Source organism: Pollicipes pollicipes, unplaced genomic scaffold (genome assembly GCF_011947565.3).
Source record: "Pollicipes pollicipes isolate AB1234 unplaced genomic scaffold, Ppol_2.1 Scaffold_7231;HRSCAF=8579_pilon_pilon_pilon, whole genome shotgun sequence".
Classification (NCBI taxonomy): Eukaryota; Metazoa; Arthropoda; class Thecostraca; order Pollicipedomorpha; family Pollicipedidae; genus Pollicipes; species Pollicipes pollicipes.
Genome location: NW_023597034.1, coordinates 12,770,589 through 12,789,884, shown reverse-complemented (window position 1 = coordinate 12,789,884; position 19,296 = coordinate 12,770,589). Strand labels below are relative to the sequence as shown.

Sequence of the window (19,296 nt, the reverse complement as noted above, 5' to 3'; positions counted from 1 at the left end):
AGAAACTCAGAAACCGCCGCGCAAACAAAAGACGCGTACGCCGCGAAACCTTACCTTTGAGAAGTACTCGGACGAAGAAGATGTAGCTTGTCTGTACTGCGGGTCCTTCTTCTCCATGTTCAAGTCGAGCGAGTCTTGGTCGCACTGTGCTCTCTGCGATAAATGGGCGCACGATGCCTGTGCAGGGATTGATGAAGAGGACGAGTGCGTGTTCGTGTGCGAACTGTGCCGGGATGACTAGGCAGGCTGTCTTGTCTAGTTTCGCCATTGGTCTTACCTGCTGACGGGTCCACTAGGCTGCGCTCTTTTCGTGTTTTGCGTTCACAGTGACTAAGAAGTGGATTGATGAGAAGAACGAGTGAGTGTTCCTGAGCGAACTTTGCTCGATGACTTGTGTGTTTGAGACTCGATCGTTATCGTCTCATTGTGTAACCACCAGGCTGTGCTCCTCTAATTCTGTGTCTAAGCCATGCAGCAATGGCTGTCGCTTCATACTAAGCTGTAGTACACATTTGCTGGCAATTATAACTTTTATTCGTGGGATCATACTGAGGAAGCGAGTATGGAGTGGGACGGCTCGAACAAAATATGAGAGCCCAAACTTAAGCAACATAGCTATTGGATGTCCAGATAAATACCTACTCACCGAGCAAGGCATTTATTGATGCGTTTTCATTAAAAAATTATAACTTTGAAAATATTTAATTCGCCTATTCAATATCATCACTTGTCCGTTTTGCCCCGAGTACTGCTTCGTTTTGCCCCAAGCCAGGGGCAAAATGAGGAAAAAACATTGCCTGATTTTTAGGAGGATCACACTTTAACATGAACAGATATCAAACCAGCGCTTTTATAACAGATAGACAATTGATCAGTTTTCAACATCCACCTGCTAAATACTTTCTGGACAGAATTATGAACTTTCCATATTAAAAAAACCGTTAAGGTGTCCGTCTTGCCCCGCTTTCCCCTATCTATAATTATACATATACATACATACATATATATATATATATATATATATATATATATATATATATATATATGTGTGTATATATATGCTCTATCATGGAAAACTGTAACAACACATAGCCACTATCACGCTAACATCAGCTTCCGCCCAACACCTTGTACCTCGCGGTCTGTGCAAGAATTTAACCATTTGTTTAAAGTTGGCAAGGTTTCATTGAGAATCGGAAGCTTACTGGAAAAAGCACATCTATGAACGCTACCAGAATGCCGTGGTGCGGCAAACGCCAGACGCACCGCCGGCAGATCCTTGGCAATGCCGAGGCTCTAGCGCGGCGTAGGGCCGACCGGTCCCGTCACGGGCAAATGTCACGACTCTGCGCCTGGGGTCAGCTGGCTGGGTGAACCCTGGTCCGGTCATCTGGCCACGGTAGTGTCGCAAGTGGTGAGTCAGGTCGGGTCTGATGTTTGCTATATCAAGCGGCTTATCAAGTTTGCTATATCAAGGCTTAAAACAATCCAAGATTCCGGAGTTTTTAGTGACGTCACAGGAACAATGAAGCCATGCGGATACTATCATAACTCGGCAAAATTGCAAAAGCGGCGTACGCAACACGCGTCACCGTACCATAGTGGTGCGACAAACAACCCAAGGTGATGCGACATACACTGAGGCACGGATACTGCAGCACAACTCTCACCTTATCATCCATATTGGGCAATTCAAAATCGTAACGCGGCGCTCCATGCGTCGTTTTGGCAAGTAAAGTTAATAGGCATTCTCCCAACATACCAACCGACATTACGCGCACACATAACAGACGCACACCAAATTTGACAGTCCCGCACTACCGAAAGCTGGCAATCACACACAACATCGGAGCGCCTCTCCCGCCTCGGCACCATCCGACACCAGCGCCAGCTATTTCTCGTCGCCCGGGACCGGCTTGTAAGGATTGTTGACAAGCAGCCAGTCGGCCAGCCAGGTGATGGGGTCTGCCGGCTTGGTTTGGCAGAGCTGCGTCAGCCCCTTCACCAGCGTGGGGCTAACGTAGTCGTCCATGTAGTCGCGCGCCTCGACTCCCGTCAGCAGCGGCTCCAAGTTTACTGCCGGAGAGGCGACACCGTCAGCCGGGGCCCAGAGACACTCCACAGGGTCCAAACGCTTACGACCGCCTAAAAAAATATACAACCTTACGAAATGGCGGCGAGGCCCACTCAACACGGTTCATGCACAAGCGAATTGCCCACAATGCATGCTTTGACAAGGCTAAAAAGTACACATTACAATTCCGTTCAGAGAATGAAAGTCAATATTTTCTCTCTGTCAAGCATTCCTTCAACCATCTTAAAATTGCCAAACGTAATATCAACATTGCAATATCTGCACCCATGTCGTCTTGCTCAGAACAGCTAACGGCACTACAATCAAACCGTTCTCGATGACAGGCCAAATGACAGACAGACAGAGATGCTGGCAGTTAACTGTCCGCGAACATGAGTTTGCAACATACTTGAGACATGCGGATCTCTGTCAATCACTGTCATGCCTGCCTTTTATCTAAAGTTGCTTTAATGTCCGACGATTGAATACACCCTTCCTACTAAAAATAGTAAGGATAAAGGTATGTTGCCGAAGTATCAACGCATCTTTATCTCCATTCCCCTCGTTTTTCTACGATGAGTAAGGTCATCACTGCTGTCTTAAAGGGCAGTTTTGACAACAGCAAACACTTCACGATGACAGTTCGCCCATCCACAAAGACGGAGACCTGATCGTCTTAGTGCCACCCGGCTTTTGGGATAATTACCACACAGGCATTCATAAATTCCGCTGCACATTGTTTACCGTCTTCAACCTTCTCTCCCGCGCGGTTACACATTGGTTATGATAGGTGCAACCCGCTCCACCTCTTGTGCCAAGGGTAATTTCCCAGAAAAGTATCACCTATTTTAGCCGCTAATTGAGCCAGAGATGCAAACAAATAAGGGGCACGTTCTTCGTCATGAAGAAAGCCAGGAGCACTCGGCTTTTATATTTTAGTGCTTGCTTTTTAATATTGTTACATGCCTTGCAGCCACATCTGAGCGCGACGTTACGTTGTCCAAAACATCCCCACCCCTCCTTCACTTACTACGCTTCCGTTACGCTCCATCAAAAACAGTATTCCACTTCCATGCGTAACACTATGTATAGGCGTTCCAATAGCACATGCTGTCAAGATCGCTTTGAAGGGGTTTTCTTAACAGATTCAATCGGCTATACCACATTGGTACAATCAACACATTTCAACTGTGACTTAACGCGGTGCGATGCGTCTGTCTCGCCCTTGTCTACATGTTCCCACGCACGGCAGGGGTATATTCCATGTTCGGTTTGAGGTCGGCTAATCCGGTGTGAGTACCAAATGGTTCACACCAGACACGTAACATAAAAAATCCAATTTGGCACGATTTACCACTTGAACATGCTTCCGACGGTTACGGGTTGAGCGTGTCGACGGAGTGTGGTTGGCAATGCTTCTCGCTGGAGAACACACCCTCACGTAACCTCCTGGACCATCACTTGAACACCAACAGATATAGCGCCTCTGAAGTAAGGTTTGGCGGCTGTCTGGGGGCGCCTGTGCGCTGGCAGCGGCCAACTCGTCGCCGCTCACCGTCAGGAAAGAAGAAGCGGATCTCTCGCTCAGCGCTGGCGGCCGAGTCACTGCCGTGCGCGGCGTTCTCCGTGTCGCTGGCGCCGAACTTAGCCCTGCAGAGCGAACAGTGGACTCCGTGGAAAGGATTAGTGACCTGGAGGCATCCGCGGTCACGCCACGTCATCAGTGCTCAGGATTTGGCACGCTGTGGCGACAGGCCACAAGTGTGACACGTGGTGTTGGTCCATCATACGGGGTTGTCGCTAAGTCACGGGTCATCAGACCAGGCAAAGCGTCTGCGCGCACAGGCTGTGCAGTTGAGGGCCTTTGGAATATAGCCTTATGTCAGAAGGAGACACTGTCGAAAAAGTTATTGAGGGGAAAATGTCAGCGCGGAAGGGCACAAACGGCCCTTTGAAACGTCATCTTCGGCACAAGAGTTCACGATGAAGAGTGTTAGGAACTGTTGCAAAATATTGTAGAATGTCGCAAAAGCGGTTTATGGTTAAGGTGAGCATCCCACATTTTTTGTACTTCCCAATGATGGTTACATCATTACGATTTGGTCAGTAGTACCAGTTTTCTCGAAATCTTCCTGAATAGCTCAGAATTTCGATTCAAAGTAGGCGACCCCGCGGGAGAAGCCTCACTTGGCTCCCTGCTCACCAATATGAAAATATTACATTTCATTGCCTTGCTTTTTGCAACGTGTGTGTTCGGTAATGGTTGCAGCACAGTAGTGTTAACATGGTGGTGTAATAAATGCCACGAAAGCTTGAAACGTTCTATTTAACTAGAAAACATATGCAAACCTGAAGCCATTACCCCGCGAACAAAACGAAACGCTATGCTTGGCTATGCTCTGATTTCCCTCCCACGGCGTTTACCACCGTGGCTCTTTTAGGGGCGCACTTTGGCTTTGGGAAACGGAGTATCACATGACCCACGTGACGTACTGGTTCAAACTTCAGCCGACCAACTTCTCGATGGCAGGCCCTTGCCCGTTGGGCTAATCACAAACGTCCTTTTATTCGCACCAGTAGCGGCGCGCATGGTGGAGTGCTTCACATTTCTATGAGACTTTGAACTGAGATAGCCACCCTCAAGATCATTTGGTGCAGCTGACATCCCTGCCCGTCCTAAAACTTAAGCCCCTCTTATTTCCAAGCTACATGAGCAGTCTACAGAGCAGAGCAGTCCAGGGCAGTCTTTTCCATTTTAAGATACACCAATATCTATAAGTGAGCTCATGTCATCATACCTGGTATTTGCTTCAATTTTTCAAACGTGGAACACTCCCTTAAAAACGAAGCAATGTAACACCAAGACCCTATCCGTTGTTGTTACGAGGCACAAGAGCTCCCAAAGAAAGATGTGGCAATCTGTCCCAATGGTTGCATAGTGCGGCAAATCATTTTATGGTTAAACAAAAGAGGGCACGGCAATAAACGTATATCCATTGCTCTCGCATGGCACAATAGCACGCAACGAAGGATTTCAGAAGTTGTTGCAAAAATTTGCAGAACGCTGCGCAATCAGCTAACGGATATACCAAGCAAGATAATCCCTAGAATTATGGTTATTGCTGTTGCGAAGTACAAGAGCGCCCACAGGACTTTTTATCCTAAAAATGCAAAATTGCACACAATGTTGCGTATGTTGCCCAATGCTACCCGTTGCAACGCGACACAAGTAATAAGCCAATCTAGGATCCAGAGACCACCAATCCTCGACGATCTGAGCAGATTTTCTTGCCCATGAGGACGCTTCGCCCAGACCACGGCGTTACAAACATGCTACAAGTCGGACGGCAAGATGCCCATTCCGACCACCTGGAAAGAACCTGACCTTATGATGTTTTGGATGTGATGGTAGCCTCTATCCATGTCTCTAGGCACTGCAGGTGAATGCAGTACGTCAGGTATGGCACATATTGAAATTTTATTGTTTCGCTTTGATTTAATATGCCGGTTTGGGTAGGTCTGTCACGCTAACTTCTCCGTCGTGCTTCTCCACCGGTGGATCTCGCGGGAGACCATTGATGGCTGGTGCCGGGGCGGACGCGCGTCAGAAGAAGCGCGGCCGGCCAGCCTTTCTTAACATTGATGCCCAATTTTGGATATGAGACGGCTCAGCCAAGCTCATTTCACATCAAATTCAGTTTATAAGAACTGTCAACGAAAATGAGGATCTTGAGAATGCTGCAAACAAAATGAGTTCTTCCTGCCAGGAGATTATTGAATACACGTCAAGACAGATCGAGGATGTCACAATAGGTAAAGCCTTAAAGTAGATCTTGAATGGCGGAGTATGTGGGGCCCAGCACCTACCACCTAGATCCCGGCACCCCCGTCTGGGATCGACGCACGCCCCTTCTCCGCAAGCATTGGCTAATTAACAGAAGTCAGCATGTCGCGAGGCAGGTCAATGTACGTCCGTTAGTACGTCGGTGCATTCATCCCACTGCCCACCACACGATGCACATCAACGAAGTTTCGCGGAACGCACGGTTCCTCGTCTCTCCGTCCATCAATACCTGACGCTGTCCGGGTGGTGTTTGATGGCGGCGGCCACCCGGGTGGGCCCAAGAACGCGGCGCCAGGCCCGGATGGCGTGCTCCTTGCCGAGCACCATCGCCTGCACCGGACCTGCCGCACAGGGTACACAGGACACGGAACGCCAACGACGCACGTCAGAAGGCTGCCAGAAGTGGGAAGCAACGGGGCCATACAGCAATACGCATCACTAAAATAGTAGACACCTTCTTTAACAGTTGTGTGACAGTCACCTACCCTCAGCCTCAGACGATTACCTGAACACTGCACGTAAATCGCAAGCAATCACTCGGCATTGTCTCGTGCCATATCATGTGATGAGTGCCAGTTTAATTTGTACTTCACACTTCCTTCTGTGTAAAGACAGCACAGCATGTCCTGCTCTCGGTACCTGAGGTCATAAAATTGATCAGGTTGCTGAAGAATGGTTTGTCACGATGCTCCGAGTAGAACTCCATGGCCTGTTCTTTCGACAGCTGGATGCGACGACGCTGTGATGACACTTAGTGAGACGCCATCTACCGTGTCGTGGCGCAGATCACAGACAACTGCAGCGAATACAGGTAAGAATGCCGCAATAGACACCGGCAATATCTGGGACCACCATGTGACAAATGATGACCGGTTCGCAATTTCCTTTGAGCATGCCTCCTCAACAAAGTGAATCTCATTATACGGACAAATATAAGAGTGCTTGACAAGGGAGTGACGGCCGGACCTCCTGTACGAGTCGCACTCATCGTGTGACAGATAAGCGTCCCGCTTCCTGTTTCTGAGCATGCAATCCGGCGCAGATAACTTTGGGCACCATAAATACCCAGATATAATACTGCTTACGAACAAACTTACCACTGAGCATGAACAACAGTCGATTGGTAAATCACGTAGGGACACAAACCTGAATGATGGTAAATCCCTCCTTCAGAATGATCTTCTCAATTTCCTCTGCGTGCCCCATGGCATTTGGTTTTATCATTGCAAGTGTCTTCTCCATGTTCGTCTCAGCCTTGTTGCCAGCTGCCGACCAATAACGGCCACCTGCGGTATGACAGCTTGGTCGCAGAATGTCAAGAGAATAGTTGCCGGCCACGCCAGCGAGCAAGCGTCAAAAGGTGAACGACGTCGGTGCCCATCGCTACCGCCGGACTCAGGCGCCTCGTTTCAAAATGGGAGCTCAGCAATGATTTCGAATCCGGCACTACTCAGGGCCTTCGGAAATCTAGCCGACTCGTGAAGCCTGTCAAAACGTGCCACTTGTATTGGCATGTGGCAAGGCAAATTCAGCACATCTAGGTTCAACCAAATGCGGCAAAATGGCTACCTCGATGTCAGGACTTCAAAATGGCTTCCGACTGATCACACACGCACAGAGCGCACAGGGCCGTAGCGCCGGCCGCGCAGGCCGAACGCAGGCATGTCATGTCATGTCATTGGGACTTAACGATGCACTCAGCTGCTGAGACTATATGGCGTCGCCCACCTCTCACCCTGGCAGGAAGGGCGGGGACCGTAGGAAATCGAATCCCATGCCTCTGGTTTCCCAGACGCGCAGTGGTCAACGCAGACGCGTTAACCACTACACTACCGGCACCTGACGCAGTGACCGCAGCCTGCACACCGCTAACCCGGGACCCGCTGTGGCCTGCACCCTGACTACTGCTGGGCAACAGGGATCCGCCAGTACATGGTTCATCATACCTGCGCTTAGGGGCGTCGCTCTCTAAAATCGGTTGGGGGTGGGAACTGAGCCGATGAGGTTGACCAAACCTACCCCAAAGCCTGGTTGCTCCCCCACTTCGGCCACTTTCACTTTCGTCTCGGTTGGAAAATGAATTTATAAAATGATGTTTTGATGCGGAGGAATGACTTCCCATTTTAAGGAAAGGATGAGTTGCACTTTTGTCAACAGCGTCCATGGCAAATAGATTGTTGAAGGTTTCATGGTAATGAGTGCTACAGGTTCGGAGCATGGAGCTGTTGTCTGCACCCAGTTTTTGTGGTTTCGATTGTTTTTTGATGGTCTTTGACCTGACCCAAGGTCATCACGAGCTGGATGGGACAGGATACGGGCTATGGTGCATCAATCAGTAAAGGGTTCATGGTGATTGGTGCCATAGGCTCAGAGCACGGGGTTGTCTGCAACCCTCTTTTCTGTTTTTGTGACCTTTGACCTGGCCCAAAGTTACCATGTTCTGGAAAGGATAGGCTATCGACCAAGCGGCATTGAATGGTGAAGGCTTCGTGTCAATCGGAGCCATAGCCTCGGAGCACGGAGCTATCAACAGGCTTCGTCGACGTTAGTCCCTCACCGGCAGCGGCCACTCTTCAAGGGCGCGAATGAACACGGCCCAGCTGACCCCCGCGTCTTCAAAGTCTAAATGGAAGTTTCAGATTTACGTTGCAGGGGACACCAGCGCTAGCCATTAATTCCTTCCAAAGAGACTGGGCGAGGAACAAGGACTAACCAGCCCCGCCATTCCGAAAAAGGGTTTATCCCTACTCCCCACATTTGTTCCACATTTCTCAAAGTTCGGGGGCTGGGCACTGCAACTGAATTGCTGATGAGTGGGGAGTAAATTACTACGAGAACATACTCACACTAGTCGGCCACAAGCACCACACCTACCACCTGTCCTCGATATCCCTCCCGGGCAAGAACACGCCCACCGCTAATACCAACACGCAGCCGCGCGACTGCCATCGGCGCCATGAACGATGCTAGGCCAGTGTGCATTCTGGTTGTCATGGATACGTTGCGAACAGCACGTGAAAAGCTTGGACTGGTATGCTGTTGCCGGTTAGGTATTTGCCGTATAACGTTTTAAAATATAAATTGAATAAATCGACCTCAAAATAATTCTACTTTAGTGCGTAATGAAGTGAATGGTATGGCCAAATTCTATAGTTCCCTTGTTCTGTAACATTTTTGTAGCTTGTGTTTTTATGTGTCGAATCATTATTGGGATATGGTAACTAGATATGGAAGCAACAAGTGTTCCTTGATTCGACTTATTTGCGCAGATCGGGTGCGCATTGAATTTTTGTATCATGCGTATGAATGTAGGGCCTTGTGATATATTACTTTAGGGTCTTCAGTTGTGTATAGCAGAAGGCAAGATTCAAGGTTGGTTGGGATTCGTTTTGTCTGTTGATTTCCTTTTGTTTTGGACGGTGGCGATGCTGGCAATGCGTCATCGTTATCAAAACGTGTTTAGGCAGTATCTGAGATTTGGTTTTGGCTGTTGGGGGAGAGAACAAAAATAGTAAAACCACGGCTTGCAGTGAGAACAAAACAGCTCAGGTGAATTTTCAATGCACTCACAGCTTACACTGAAGGACATTCCGTGGCTGGAGATGATAGTAAACACCATGCTCAAGCATGGCTTGGTGATTGCCAAAGGCACCTAGAGATGGGCTGCTTGTGATTTTTAGATTTTTTAGCTTCCTAAGTAAGTGCTTTATTCCTAAGTCTATGCTCACATGTATTTATTTTTTAAGCTGTGTGGCTGGTTGAAAGTTGCTGATATTGATAATGTCATTGTAAAGGTGTCAGTCCCAATTAAGGATGAGAGAGCTGTCCCACAGGGTGCAAGAAACCCTGCTTTGGCTTTAAACTCAGGTTCAGATTCTGTGGTGATGCTCTGAAGATCAGTAAAAAAAATTCATGCTCTTGTTTATTGCCTCTCTTATGCATTTTCATCATGTATTCAGCTCAGATTTCTTGGAGAATATGCCTTCTCTTCCATGCTAAATTCTTCCCTCAAGAGAGACTTGCAGAGCCATGGTTTTTTGTGTGCCCAAGTACATGCTTGGGATGGTGTTTGACATCATCATTATACCTTCTATACAATATCCATTTTTGATAGTTTCAAATGCAGCTTTAATAAGAGTACTGTTTAAGAAGAATTGCAGCAAGTTTTTCCATCAAGATATGATTAATTAACTATATATTTAGAGGTACATCTTAGTATGGCATCATACACTTTCATATAAATTTGTATTGCATTACAATGATTTCCAAGTGCAATCCAGAAATGCTGAGTCAATATGCAGACAGGATGTTCTCTGTGCTTCTACCAGGCCCCTGAAGAGGTGCTGTTGTTTTGAGTGGGGGCTTGGGCCCCATGCCTGTGTCTGAGCGTTTTGGTGTTGTTGGATGGTAGGTGGGTTATATGTGTGCTGGTGAGCAGCAGTTGACCAGGGCACTGAGAGCACTGCAAGGAAAGATTGTGTGCGATATGGCAGAGAGATGTGGCTGTAACTGGCAGGCGGTATCCCTGGTTTAGTTTTGAGTGTGGCGCTGGATGCTGTCAGAAGTGTCATGAACAGCTTGCATTTAGCTATTGTTGTGCACAGAGAACAATTTTTGCATTCTTTGAAGTGCGCATTGTGGGAACAAAGTGTCTTGGGGCTTAATGCACCAAGAAACAGCCAAGTTTTAGACCCTATGTTTAGGCTGGATGCCCACTTTTGATTGCTGGGGATGATTGTAGTGCGTCAGCATTTGTTAGATACATTTCCATAAAATGCAACTGAGCTGCTTTCACTCGCTAGTTCATAAACATGTCCAACATCAAAAATGTCTCCAGTCCACTAGGTTAATGCACATGTGATTGAATGGTGCATGTCAAGCATGACATCAGATGAACATTGATGTCCAGCCAATAGAGCAATAGTAACTGCCCATGCTTTGGCTGGGCTAATGGGTGGTGAGGCATCATAAATGTTTGGGCTGTTTGCATATTATGCAATGCTTAAACCACTCTCATTTGTTTGATTTGCCACACTTTTTGCTTGTAAAATTCAAAAGTAACTCCAGGGCCATACACAGTCTGGGTGACTCAGGCTGGATACAAATTGGTAGTAATGTACTTTGTTCAAAGTCAAAGGTAAGCTGATTCTTTTTTCCTCTTCTCAGTGTAATTAAAATCCTATGGAAGGATAGATGACAAGTGTCTTAGTTTAGCCACTATTTAAAATAATGATAGCATCCCTGGGAGCAAGATACCAACCATGAAGGCACCAATTGGCAACCTAAGATATGACTTAAATCATATTAATACCAAAAAAATATAGGATTCATGCACCACTGCCTGTGTTACAGACATTTTCACTAAATGCTTATTAGATTGCATTTATTTATGGTTTTGTGAAATAATTCTGCTGTGGATACACAGCACAGGGTTAAGGTGGTCTCATCATTTTATATATATTGATATGAAATAGCATTGTGATAGAACTGCATAGTCATGGCAGAATGAGCCTTTTGTAATTAATCCATCACCTTTGAGTAGGGAGGTTATGCTCTTACATTTTCTTTCATTATGTAAACATTTCTTCATGCAGTAGCATAATGTACTTGGGTTATGGAGCATGAGGTTTGGGTATATCAGGAAGACATATGAAGAAGGATTTCCAGTCATGATGCAATGGTATTGGGTCTAGAGTCAACATTGCATGATGATGCATGATAGGCATGCATCATGAGCATGGAACCTGAACAGGTTCATACAAAAAGTTTATTATTGGGGCTGAGTAAATGTATTACTTGATTCATCAACTCTTATAAAGATATGTTGAAATGATAGGCAGTTTTGTATCATTTGATTGTGCTGAGTTATCATTAAGTTTCGAATTTAGGAACCAATGCAATTTAGAGTTAAAAGCATGGCATACCCCTATGGTTATGGTATGGTATGGTTATGGAACAAACTCATGCTTAGCTGTGAAAGATGTTAGAGGCAATGTTAGAATAAATTAAATTTGTGCTGAGTCATGATGGAATTGATACCCTTGGATGCTTAGTGGAGTTAAGGTTAGAGTTAATATGACAAAAGAAGTGGCAGAGGAAGTCGGTCAACAACAAATACTATGATGGATATGTAGTGTGCAAGTACTCATATAGACAAGTGGAATACTCTCATTGATAGTCATTGCTTAAACAAAAGTAGTGTTTTATGTGGGCCTATTGAACAGCATTTCATACTAGCATTGCCTGCATCAGATTGACTTTCAGAATTGAATAATTTGCCTCGCACTTGGATTGAAGATCAGGATAGCCCCCCAATCATGGACACATATTATCAGGTTGATTAGTCGCGTTCATTTCAGATGACTCGCGGCTCTGGGCCGCCACGGCCTGTCTACCTCTGGTCTGTGGCGTTCATTTCAGATGACTCAAGCCTCGACACCCCCACGGCCTGTCTACCTCTGGTCTGTGGCGTTCATTTCAGATGACTCGCGCCTCGGCGCCGCCACGACCTGTCTACCTCTGATCCGTAGCGTTCATTTCAGATGACTCGTGCCTCGGCGCCGCCACGGCCTGTCCACTTCTGGTCCGTGGCGTTCATTTCAGATGACTCGCGCCTCGGCGCCGCCACGGCCTGTCTACCTCTGATCCGTGGCGTTCATTTCAGATGACTCGTGCCTCGGCGCCGCCACGGCCTGTCTACCTTTGGTCCGTGGCGGACGTGCAGAAGTGGTTCCGCCGCCACCTGAGCGAGTACCACACCAGCTACTCAGAACACTTTGTACAGGTAAGTATGTGCTATCTGCCTCCAATGCCTGCTTACAGTTGTGGAGCTTAGGAAACTTGGTGACACAGCATTCTTGTCAAAAAAAATAGAGACTTTTCACTTGTTTTTGTGGTGTATCAGTAGTTGTGTTGTCAGTATGGGGTCATGGTAAGTGGGTGGGAAAAGTATACCTCAGGCGTTTGCAAGGGTGTATATTGCTAAATAAGTCGGGAAGGGGGTTGAACAGTGGCATATGATGAAAGCCATTTACAAAATGGCCAAAAAACGAGGTTCGCCTCGATTTTGGCCAACTTCTTTTTCAAAGTTGGGAGGGTGAGAACTGTAGCCTTGTGTGTGTGAGAGGGTATGGACGGGATGGATATGACATGGAATGGACGGGACTGCAATCCTCTACCCGAATTGAAATGGAAATTACACCCCTGAACATTTGGTACCCCAGTGGAGTCACTCATCCCCATTTATTCCTCATTTTAGTTCTGCAGCTCGATCGTCGTTTAATGATCCTGTTGTGATAAGGCAGAAAGTTGTGCGTTCATAGGTGCTATGTCTCTTTGCTTTTATGTCAGTTACCATAGCATTTTTACCAGTAGGTGATTCAAGCATTTGTTTTTTTTCAAAACTGGACCCATGAAGTTCTTTACCTCCTACGCATATTGCCCTTTCATCCATTTCGCCCAGTGTTATGCATCATGGTGCACCTCCCACATCAGAGTTTGACCGCAGGCATTCACCAAAGGGAACGACCTCGATACCCCCATCTCACCCAAATTTTCCCAGAATCGACCGTCAATGCAGCGGAGGCACTTTTGTGATATCGTCATGTCCCAAAAGTATCTCCTTTTGTATTTCTCTCTCATTAATATCTTGGCTATGCAGCGGGCTGCGCGCGCTAGATGAACTCGAGTCTGAGTAGACCAGACGGCCGTCGCTTCCGCTCACCGCTGCTCCGGGCCGGCCGCTGGTAGCCTTGTGTGGTGCCTGACCAGCCCGGGCCCTCGGCAGCACGACATCACGGGCGTGGCGCTGGTGCGCCTAACTCGCCCCCAGCTGCAGAACATGGGCATCGGTGACCCGCGGCACCGCGAGGACATCTACCGGGAGATCGCTAAACTACGTCTCAAATCGGACCTGCTCGAGATCCGCAACGTTTACACCAACGTCAAGGGCGACGCCGTGCTCGTGTAGCGGCTGTCGGGGAAGCGCGGACAGGCTGGTCACGTCACCAGGTCGGCTGATGCCATGGAGGTGTGGTGTTCCGGTCAGCCAGGCTGCAGCAGGGCGGTGTTCCCGTCATCCAGGCTACAACGTAACGGTGTTCAGGTCATCCAGGCTGCAGCAGGACGGTGTTCCGGTCATCCAGGCTGCAGCGGGACGGTGTTCCGGTCAGCCAGGCTGCAGTGTGACGCAAGACAGTGGTTCAGTTAAGTAGCGTCAAGTGAGTGATAGTACGCAAGTGGCCAATCATGTATGCGATCAGAAGGGATCCGGCCGTCGGAAGTGGTGAGTGTTGACTTGACGTCAACTCTGGGGAAGGTGGCCGGAGAATGTGACTAGTTGGATGCTGGGTGGGTAATGATGGACGAAAAACGTGTCTGATTTAGATGCTAGGTGGATAATTATTGTCAATATGTTTCGCATGGAAAGCTGTGTGCATGGTTTTTACATGAACTTTTTACGAAAAAACATGGTCTTTGAAGCATCGATCTCTTATTCAAATCAAATATCGTGCATGGTGCCGTCAGTTGGAGCGATCCGTAGCCCACTGCATCTCTCAATTCTAGTCAGGCTCTTACATGTATAGGGACAAGGCGCACCGAAAAGTGTTTTGGGTTGAAATGCGCGGAAACTGCGGCACCTTTCCCCTGAATTATTTGCTTTTTATAGTTTGTTCTTGCCAAGAGTTTGCTTTGAGCACCTTCATCACTCAGAAAGCACTGCTCCGAACACGTAAACTCTAGGGAGAGAGACGGGTACGTTGTAATGTTATTTCAGTCGTGACAGTTTGGCAAAGATAGAGGTGTATTATTGCCTCCATGCTCTCGGTCGTGTCCAAGCTTCACAGCTGTATATATAACAGCACCGCAATTGTTACCCCGTTTAGTTGTGTTGAGAGCTACGCATTTTGCGGTGTTGCCATGTGCAACTGCATTCATGCTTGTCTATGTCCCGTGCAGTTGGTCAAATAACTTTGCATCATGACGAATTCTAAGCACAGCTTGCAATTTTTGTTACGCGAAACCGGCCATTGCCGGCGATGATCAAAATTGGCCTCTTTGGGACGGCTTTGCCTGGTTCCCACATCTGAGATACAATGCTTGCCGGTGCAGCCGTTCCCTTTCAGGATTTCAAGTGCCGTTCCTGATGCAATGGTGGTGTAGAGTTTGTGCAGGAACTCTGGTACCCACCAGCTTGCACCGTTTCGCAGTCTAAGGGCTCCGTCACTTCATTGGGCGTTGACGGAGTGACTGTTTTTCCCAATCTTGATACGCACGTTGATCTGAATACCTATGTCGTCGTGGATGGTGCTGGCAAGCCCCGAAGATATCACGCCCGCGGGACCTTTCCATTTCTTCATGAACTGTTGTGATCAACTTATACGTTATTCGTTGTGTTCATTATGGATACAGAAATTAAGAAATTAACTGAATTGCGTTAGAGGTTGAAACAAACAACGCTCGTCTATGTGTATGTACCTGAACTCGCCACGTTACATGTGCCTATCTGCATCAACGGCTGTTCCATCTGTGTAATATGTAGCCTGCATGACTACAACGTTCCTAATCAAATTTTTTACCTTGATCACTGTGTAAACTATCTCCATGGTGCACCACGGGAAAATACATGTGAATACTCCTCGTCTCGACTTCGTCGTATCAGGACAACTCAGTGGTCGCTCAAAATGCGTGGTCATGCAGATGGCATGGATTGGGCGCGTCAGACACATGGCGTGAAGGTTTTTCACCACATTACTCGTGTCATGCGCCAAATGCTCACGTAAAACACAAGTTATTGCATCTGCATGCGACACAGGAGAGCTTAATGTGCTGGAAGCATTATTTAGTTCAGTGATGGCCATACACCACTACTCGACATACAACAGAATCAGACTTGAACTACCTCCTTGGATCAACGGGGAAAAAAAATCATGCAGACGAGGAACCGGACACAGAGAACGGCGCGGAGATTTCGCCAGTGGCATCCCGTATTGTAATTTGCTACGTCGAATATGCATATCACAGTGTGATACGAATGATACTTTTTTCGTGGCTATGGAGTTCTGATTTTGCCAGGCTGAAACGGCCGCAAGTGTTATCCAATGAGAAGTCCGTTGCTGTTTGTGCACTCGTGTTTTATGTTCTGATCTTAAGTGCGTCAGTTGCCAACATGAACTGAACAGCGGATGTTGCTTTTCAGAATGGATAGACGACGTATCTGAAACGTTTAACGAAAATATATAAAGAAGACACATGTCTCTCGGTGAACTGCTTTTCTTTTGTTCATTGTCATGAAAGTTGGTCCATTTTTCAACGGATTTATTATTTCAAGGTCCACAACCTCTAATCTCGCTGATCAACGTGAAGAACATCGTGGACGCATCGATCAAATGCCAGAACATGCTCCTGCACTTGTTACGGTACAACGCCACAGCGGTGCCAGGGAAGCGGCAGCTGCTGCCCGACTTCCTCACGTCATCTACTGAAGAAGCACGATGAAATCAACGCTGTTCTGCAAGAGGACGTGCATGAATTCTGCGAGGTAATCTTCAACTATCTTCCCGCCCCACTGTAGCGTCTGGTCGAGATCGGCAAGGTGCAAGGGCAGGGCATCGGCTTCGGTGGTGTAGGGGAGTAGAGCACCTCGGGTTTCAGCTTTGGTAACGAGTGGACAGCGCAAGCTATTCATATCAGGGCATAACAAAGCTGCCTGTACGTAAGCTGTTCCCTGTCGTGCTTGTTCCCTTCCCATCACCCCCTCCTCTTCCGACATCCATCCCTCTCGCCTCTCCTCATCCCCGTTTTATCGGGGTCCCCGTGCCCCCTCGCCTGCGTTCCCGGGTTGATCATATCCTGTTGGCTTAGGGGATTGTCGTGCGGGTCAGTCACAGCACGTTCCGACACTCCACGCTGGCCAGGATATTCAGGGCGCGTGTGTCCCTTCGGGCTCCATGTGGGTCCGGCGGCCCGCCTCCAGCGCGGCGCGGTGGGTGTTCGTCACCGGTTTCCGCTCGGGCGCCCGGCTGTGCGCGGATACTTAAAGAGTGAAGGGGCGGCGGTGCTGAACCACGCTCCGAACGAGTAGAGGTCTCCCCGGTTGCACTTTGCCCAAAGGGAGGCGTCGTCCGCCCCGTATAGCACCGGGGTAGCCCTGGTGGTGACCACCACCCGGGGGAGTGTTGGGTTGCCCTCGAATTGGGCTCTGCGGTGGATGGGGAGCTCCAGTGCTGAAATAAAACTTGCATGACATCTTTCCACTCTAAATACACCCATCCCCGAAAGAGAGGCGGACCTCGATAACCCTAAGGTGCAACGAAGACTGCTCTCCTCGGTCCACGGATCCTCATCTTCGGAAGTGATGGTATTACGCTGGCTTCCCTGTCACCGTTTCAGAGAAGAAGCGGCTGCGTCAGGTTTTGGAAAATTATCCGATACGACAAACTCCGGGATGGAAAAATATAGGTTGAGCTCGCTAGGGGACTGTCGACGAGCCGGGCTATGACAGCAAAGGAATTTGCGTGTAATGTTCGGGATGGAACTGGCAAGCATGAAAAGACCGTGACAATATCAGACCGAGACCGTGAGAGACCGAGACCGTGACAATATCAGACCGACCGAGAGACCGAGACCGTGACAATATCAGACCGACCGAGAGACCGAGACCGTGAGAGACCGAGACCGTGACAATATCAGACCGACCGAGAGACCGAGACCGTGAGAGACCGAGACCGTGACAATATCAGACCGACCGAGAGACCGAGACCGTGACAATATCAGACCGACCGAGAGACCGAGACCGTGAGAGACCGAGACCGTGACAATATCAGACCGACCGAGAAACCGAGACCGTGAGAGACCGAGACCGTGACAATATCAGACCGACCGAGAGACCGAGACCGTGACAATATCAGGCCGGCCGAGAGACCGAGACCGTGAGAGACCGAGACCGTGACAATATAACACCACACAACACCAAAAATGCATCCAAGGGCGTGATCAGCTGTTGTGATCTTCGTGACGTCAACAAGAGCGAGATAGTCGAGGAAATGTCGGAGTTTGGCGTGCCTGTCGCTCGTGCGATTCTTGTCAGAAGAGGATGAGACCTGTTGCCCGCCAGCAACCTCGTTCTCACGTTCAGTTGTATTAATTTGCCGGTCGAGCTACGTATGAGATACGCTTGCGTGAAGGTCCGCCCTTTTGTGCATAACCCGATGCGGTGCTACCAGCGCCAGTGATTTGGCCACACCAAAGTCCAATGTCGTAACCGCGCGACGTATGATAAATGTGCGTCATTCGGGCACATGAGCAAAGTTTGCATCTGTCAACTGCGGCAAAGACTACGCCCCACATACGACGTACGGCTGCACATGCCCACCATACGCGAAAAAAGGGATTATGTTGATTGGAACCTCTAAAAACGTCTCTTTTCGTGCAGCTTGTGGGATTCACAACGGAACTCACCCGAAAGCACAGCATTCGTCATTAGTGAAAATCTCGTTGCAAATACTAACGTGACCGAGCAAATGACGGCAATTCAGTACGTGGTACTTTTGAAGCCGTTTGACCTGTCAGTTGTTTCAGCGGTCCAAACGCTGGACTCCCAGCCGGCGCTCCACGCTGGCTCCCCACCGGCCGAGCGATCAATGGACACCGCTCTGTCGGCCTCCCCGGCACCAGCTAGATAGTCATCGGGCGACGGGTTGACGACGGTTCGACGCAGCTGCAGTCCTCGCGCGCTGTCGGGCGTTCCTTCGTCTGAGACTCCACCGGTCTCCTCGTCGCAGACACCGACGCCGCCAGTGCCTGTGGGCGTGAGGCAGAGACGAAGAAGCGTCAAGAGGCTGACAGGCGCGCCTACGAGGCCAAGGGGCGCTCCTGGCTGAGCGGGAGAGGACGAAGGCGATAAGCCGGCTGTCGGGGGCGCACCAGGGACTCGCTCTCACAAGGGAAGCCGTTCCACCGCACCCTTAAGCCAATAAGAGTGCGGTGGAATAACACACTGGAATAATACACTCAAAGGCCGTGGAGCATCTTACGTGTAAAGGCAAGGAGTTACACGTGGCAACTTTTCTGCAGAGAAATATTTTTGGTGAACACTAGGCGAGGCACTCTGGGTAGACCAGTTGCACGATAGTTTCGTCATGCAATACTCTTGGGAGTCGAGAAGAGCTCTCTCATCTGCGTTTCGCTAGGTTTTTCACGCATTCTGCCTGTTTTCATATGAATGACGCGATCCATACTTAAAGGGAATGCTCCATATTTGAAGATATTGAGACTAGCGTCCTATATGATGAAATTTGGTCACTTTCCAGCTACTGGTGTGTTGCTAAGTGAAAAACTGCTCTAAGCAACCAAACTTTACTATTTTAAAAACATTCCC

At 48.5% G+C, this 19,296-nt stretch overlaps 2 protein-coding genes across 4 annotated transcripts; one reads left to right on the top strand and one right to left on the bottom strand.

The window, feature by feature from the left end:
- Window positions 1-1,489: 1,489 nt before the first annotated feature.
- LOC119110222 (nucleoside diphosphate kinase homolog 5) lies at window positions 1,490-8,874 on the bottom strand. Of its 2 annotated transcripts, none has more exons than XM_037233960.1 (6): window positions 8,765-8,874; window positions 7,065-7,204; window positions 6,558-6,657; window positions 6,148-6,259; window positions 3,630-3,724; window positions 1,490-2,076 (listed from the first exon to the last, which is right to left on the bottom strand). In XM_037233960.1, exons 2-6 carry the CDS (start codon window positions 7,158-7,160, stop codon window positions 1,892-1,894), a joined length of 588 nt encoding a protein of 195 aa, XP_037089855.1. In that variant the 5' UTR covers window positions 7,161-7,204; window positions 8,765-8,874; the 3' UTR covers window positions 1,490-1,891. The 2 variants fall into 2 exon arrangements, with proteins under 2 accessions (XP_037089855.1, XP_037089856.1); XM_037233961.1 differs by having other exon boundaries at window positions 8,793-8,856.
- Window positions 8,875-9,180: 306 nt separating this feature from the next.
- Window positions 9,181-15,565, top strand: LOC119109164 (protein aveugle). Of its 2 annotated transcripts, none has more exons than XM_037232740.1 (3): window positions 9,181-9,290; window positions 12,583-12,702; window positions 13,705-15,565. In XM_037232740.1, the coding sequence occupies exons 2-3, from the start codon at window positions 12,583-12,585 to the stop codon at window positions 13,885-13,887; spliced, it is 303 nt and encodes a 100-aa protein (XP_037088635.1). In that variant the 5' UTR covers window positions 9,181-9,290; the 3' UTR covers window positions 13,888-15,565. The 2 variants fall into 2 exon arrangements, with proteins under 2 accessions (XP_037088635.1, XP_037088636.1); XM_037232741.1 differs by lacking the exon at window positions 9,181-9,290 and adding an exon at window positions 9,370-9,467.
- Window positions 15,566-19,296: the final 3,731 nt, after the last annotated feature.

What these genes read in the sequence shown, in the direction of transcription:
- LOC119110222 (XM_037233960.1), bottom strand. Translation starts at nt 7,160, where the DNA reads ATGGAGAAGACACTTGCAATGATAAAACCAAATGCCATGGGGCACGCA. An exon ending in AGGGATTTACCATCATTCAG is followed by an intron (nt 6,658 to 7,064) that starts GTTTGTGTCCCT and finishes GTGTCATCACAG; the next exon opens with CGTCGTCGCATCCAGCTGTC. An exon ending in CCGCTTCTTCTTTCCTGACG is followed by an intron (nt 2,077 to 3,629) that starts GTGAGCGGCGAC and finishes CCTCTCCGGCAG; the next exon opens with TAAACTTGGAGCCGCTGCTG.
- LOC119109164 (XM_037232740.1), top strand. Translation starts at nt 12,583, where the DNA reads ATGACTCGTGCCTCGGCGCCGCCACGGCCTGTCTACCTTTGGTCCGTG. An exon ending in ACTCAGAACACTTTGTACAG is followed by an intron (nt 12,703 to 13,704) that starts GTAAGTATGTGC and finishes GGCCCTCGGCAG; the next exon opens with CACGACATCACGGGCGTGGC.